This window comes from Pinus tabuliformis, chromosome Q (genome assembly GCF_031772625.1).
Source record: "Pinus tabuliformis cultivar Carrire ecotype Pingquan chromosome Q, CPIR1, whole genome shotgun sequence".
Lineage (NCBI taxonomy): Eukaryota > Viridiplantae > Streptophyta > Pinopsida > Pinales > Pinaceae > Pinus > Pinus tabuliformis.
Window position 1 is genome coordinate 41957371 of NC_142296.1, and position 4951 is coordinate 41962321.

The window sequence follows — 4951 nt, forward strand, 5'->3', positions numbered from 1 at the left end:
ATGTGGACCTCCATCTCCATACTTGAAATGGATTGATTAGACATGTTTTTTTCATATGATGAATTCATCTTGGAATCCATGACCATCTCTAGGAAATGGCATGAAGCCATGCATAATTACTTCTATTTCCTTTCCAAATTAGGAAAAGTGGAAGAAAGAAATTACAATTTTGTCGTGACTAGATCAAATGTGAATTGGTGTTTCAACCCTTTAGCAACATAAGATGTGCATGTTGAAGGAAAGATGGAGAATGTATTAAATACCATATCAATCAACATTTCCAAAAACCCTAACATCATAGATAATTTTCTAATAGGGGAGGATTTCTCTCCTAAATAAATTCAAACTTATATCACACATTTTAATGAATTTCATGATATTTTTACCTAGTCTCACAAAGAAATGCCTAGGATCAACTTAAATATTATCAAGAAAAAAATTAAAATATATGGAAATGGAAAATTTGTTCAACATAAAGTATGACCTATTAATCCTAGGGAAGTTGCAACAATTAAGGAAAACATGGAGAAATTGTTTAAGACTAGATTCATTTACCTAGTTCCCCTCATCAAGTGGGTATCTAATGTTATGCATGTTGACAATAAATAAGGGACCATTCATGTTTGTATGGATTCCTATGATCTAAATAAGTCTCTTCCAAAGGATAATTATCCCATGCCTTTCATCAATTAGATTATCAACAAATGTACCATAAGTGAAATATTTTCATTTTTTATAGTTACATATCCAAATTTGGCGTGAGGATTAGCATAAGATTGTATTTATTTTTCCTTGGGATACTATTGTAGTAAATCCAATTTTCACTCATATTTATAACTATCAAATCATAATAATGATGAAATTTAGGATTTCTAAAATTTGATTTTTAATGTGTTTTTGGAATCTATTTCATAGTTATAAATCCTTTATTAATGAGAAAATAGTATGATCACCTTAGATCCAGTGATCCACAAGACCTATTAGCAGTCAATCAAATATTTGATCAAAATAATATTCAAAAATATCTCATTCATTTTGGAGATATAACTTGTGTGATTTTTAATTTCCAAATTGGTCTTGAGAAGGTGAAACCACCTTAGGGAGATGTAGACCAATCACATTTATTTCAGGTTGTTTGGATGTGGAATGGAACTAAATATCCATAGGTCCAAAACCATTCACAATTTCCAAATGTCAACATATTCAAACTTTAATATAGTGGGTGGCAATACATCCAATTAGTCCAACCACATATTAACAACTACTAAGCTAGTCTATATGGTTACCACTACTTAATTGAAAGCTTGATTACTTTGCTAAGTAATTGTGTAGCTACTAGTGGTTGCGATAAAAGGAAAAGGGGACTTACAACACATTTTTAGAACTTTAGGGTGCATTTTCCAATTATTTGAACATTCTATCATTATAAATTTATTACAAACAAAAGAACTTATTTGGTTTAGTTATGGTGCCTAGAAAAAAGAATAATCTTTTAACAAAGTGAGCAATGAAAATGATTCATTTAAATATTTTATAGACAAGGAAAAATATTTTTTTCAAGACAATATTGATAGGGAAAACCCCAAAGACTCTTCCTAACAAATCCCTTTATATCTTCCCCAATATGTTATAAATTTTCCCTATATGCGTTAAGTAGGATGCCATAGGCCCTGGTACCTAGAACCTTCCCTTTCCTCGATTTTATCCAGTTAATTCCAAAGTTTTATAATGAAATTCATATTATAGTAAAATAAAGCTAGATCTCCCATAAAATTTTATCTTTGAAAGAAACTAGATATCATAGAAATATTAGGTTTGAAAGAAGGTTAACAGAGTATAGAGGAGGAAAACATTGAAAGGAATTTTGAAACCCCAACTAAAAGCTAGAAAAAATAGTTTTTATTAAGCTTGATTATGGAAGGGAATGTGTTTTTTTATTTATTTATTTTTTTCCGAAGAAAAAGCGAACTTTTTATTAAGGAAATAAAAAGTTACATTGCATATGCTGTGAGCATTTCAGTTGCTACTATTTGACTGCTCATGCAATAAAAAAAGAGACGTCCTTTCTGCCATTTGGACCATCTGACCTCAAAAAGGATAGCTGCAAAACATATTATATCAGTTGTTATGCATTGTTCAGCTAAGAGAAAAAACATCCCCTCCTTCAAGAGGGCATCCCAAAAACCATCGTATAGTGGGTCTCCTCAATAGAAAAGAGGAAAACAACCCTTACAAAAAGTATGTGATCATAATGTCCATGGAAAAAAAACATAGTTTTTCCAACACTTTTAGATACAAGTATAAAGTCTGAGTAGTAAAAACTGTAGCTGAAAAAGAAAAGTAAACAAAACATGTCATTGATGATATGCATGGGGTGGCTGATCAGATGTATGAATCTGTCCCTGACGGTCTTCAACTATTTTCCAGACTCCCATATTCTGCTGCAGACCTTCCTTAGAAAGCCTGTCCGCTGAATCATTGCTGTCCCTGTAGATGTGACATAAGGAAAAACTGTTAAAAGATGTTTTTAATACCTGCAGTTCTTCCAGAAAAGGTTTCAGAATTTGATTTTTGCATAAGCTTTTTCCATTAACCCAGTTTATAACATTAAGAGAGTCTCCAAAGATCTGAATTGTGAAGATGTTTCTTTGTATGAGCCAACAGAGGAGAAGCCTCAATGCTGACAATTCATCGAAATTGTTTGTTCCTGTCCCTAAGCCAACTGAGGCTTTGAGAATATGATTTGCGTTAATATGGATGACAATACCAGCTCCTGCCCTGTTGTTTTGAGATGCTCCGTCAAAGAAAGCCCAGGGGATGCCCTCTTTGATGTTAACAGCCTTAATTTGGGCTTGAGATTTTTTTACTTCTGGATCAGGGATGGACGAATAAATAGAAACACATTGAATAGCAGTGACAGATACCGGAGTTTCCTTGTCCTGAAAAATACACCTGTTTCTAGCAATCCAAACCCCCCAACAGATAATAAGAGGAAGATTTCTCATGTTCCCATCAGGGAATTGATGCCACCATTTTGCCCAGGCCTCTTCCAAGGTCCCACTGCCCCATTCAGCCTTTTTGTTCAACAATTTCTCTACCTCCCCCCATATCTTTTTTGTTTCAGTGAAATTTAGGAAAAGATGGTTAATAGATTCCGCTTCAGATTTGCATAATGTACATCTCCCGGGACCGTGCATGTACCTTGACTGAAGAATGTCCCAAGTTGGAATTTTTCTTTTTAATAAACACCAGAAGAAAAGTCTGGCCTTGGCCAGACATTTGAGCTTCCAGAGATGCTTCGACCACCATTCGAGATCTCCCCAACCCTTCCTAGACATAATAAATTTATATCCACATTTTGGAGTGTACTCTCCAGTTTTGCCGTGAGCCCATATCAGTGAATCCGGACTGTCTTTTAGCCTGACATTTGATCGGGTGAGTTCTTGGATATGTGAGTTCCATTCATTCCACCATCTATGATTCAACTCTAGGTCTTCCCCATCTTTCCAAGCTTGTCCCCACATAGATGAGTGACCCTCCTTTTCCACCTGATTTAAGGTGATAATGGTCTTACTTCCTAAGTGTCTGATTAACCCAGGGGATAGAGCATATTTTTCATTACATCCTACCCAAGGGTCCATCCCTATCTTATGGAAGGGAATGTGTTACCAGAGATTAAATTTCCTTTACAAAGAAATATTTTCAAATAATCAGTAAAGGGCTTAATATCTATGATTAGAATTATTCTAGGTTATGATGATGCTACTAGTGTTGATGTTGTCATACTGGGATTTTTGCATAAACTTCTTAGTTTCACAAAATTTAACTATTGAGCCTTCCTCTCGAGGAAATTTCATAAAAAATAAAAAAATAAATAAAAAATGATGTTTAGGTAACATACATACTTAGTATATTTAATTATAGCACAATAATCAACTCATTTTTAATCATGAGGCCTATAAAAGAAATAATAGCTAAGGGGAAATAGATTATCTTTTGAATGGATGCAAGCCTTAATATATGAAGAAAAAAAAATATCAGATTCCTATAGGTGGATTATGTTCATTTTTTACTCTTTAACTTATGATGAACCTCCTCCTATAATTTCTAATAATATAAATTTCTCTTACATATGAATTCTCAATTCAAATGTGAGAATTGGTATCTTGAAAAAATGATATATTATAATATGAATATATGGATAAGAGGTCAAACGATATAGATTACTAGTGTATCTAGCAACCAGAAATTTTCACTTGAATATATGAAACAAAGAATTCATTTAGATAGTATACATTTTGTTTCTAAAGGTAGAAAATCAAATTTCATTATTCCTACTAAAATGTTTTTCTTTACCACTAATGAAATGGTAGTTATTCTTATTGTTGAAAACTGACAAAGGATTCCCATTTGAATAAGATGTGAAATGGAAATATGATCCACATTAGATTATTTTTAACCTTAGAATTCTATCATGTTTTCCTGTAGCCTCATGTCTTGATTCATAGAAAGAAAATTTAACTAATAAAAAGCCTTGGACAGAGGTAGTTCAAATCGCTACAAGTCAACTATAGAGAAAGAAGTGGAGTTTATAAATCCACAAAGAATAAAATTAATTAGGAAATATTTAGATAAACTTATGTTTGTGGACACTTTGTTTCCTTTGAACAAGGGAGCAAAGATTATGCTTCTGGAAGAAACTTAAACTAATTCAAAGACATTAACAAATATTCATGTTCCCTATAATTATATGCATACTTCATATAACCACAACCTCAAGGGGTGGATAAAGGAAATAATATTCTTCTAAATCTTGATCATGAAACCGTCAAATTCTATATATTTTTTAATGCACATAAACCCATCGGATCTTTGATGATACGTGGAAACTGTTGAATATAACACTTCCATCATACAAAATTATTTTAACATTGCATATCCGACGCTTAAT

At 32.7% G+C, this 4951-nt stretch overlaps 1 protein-coding gene across 1 annotated transcript; it reads right to left on the bottom strand.

Annotated features, from left to right (window-relative positions):
- Window positions 1-2354: 2354 nt before the first annotated feature.
- On the bottom strand, window positions 2355-3524 carry LOC149218192 (uncharacterized). Its single transcript, XM_089386504.1, has one exon. It carries the CDS (start codon window positions 3522-3524, stop codon window positions 2355-2357), a length of 1170 nt encoding a protein of 389 aa, XP_089242630.1.
- Between the last annotated feature and the right edge of the window lie 1427 nt (window positions 3525-4951).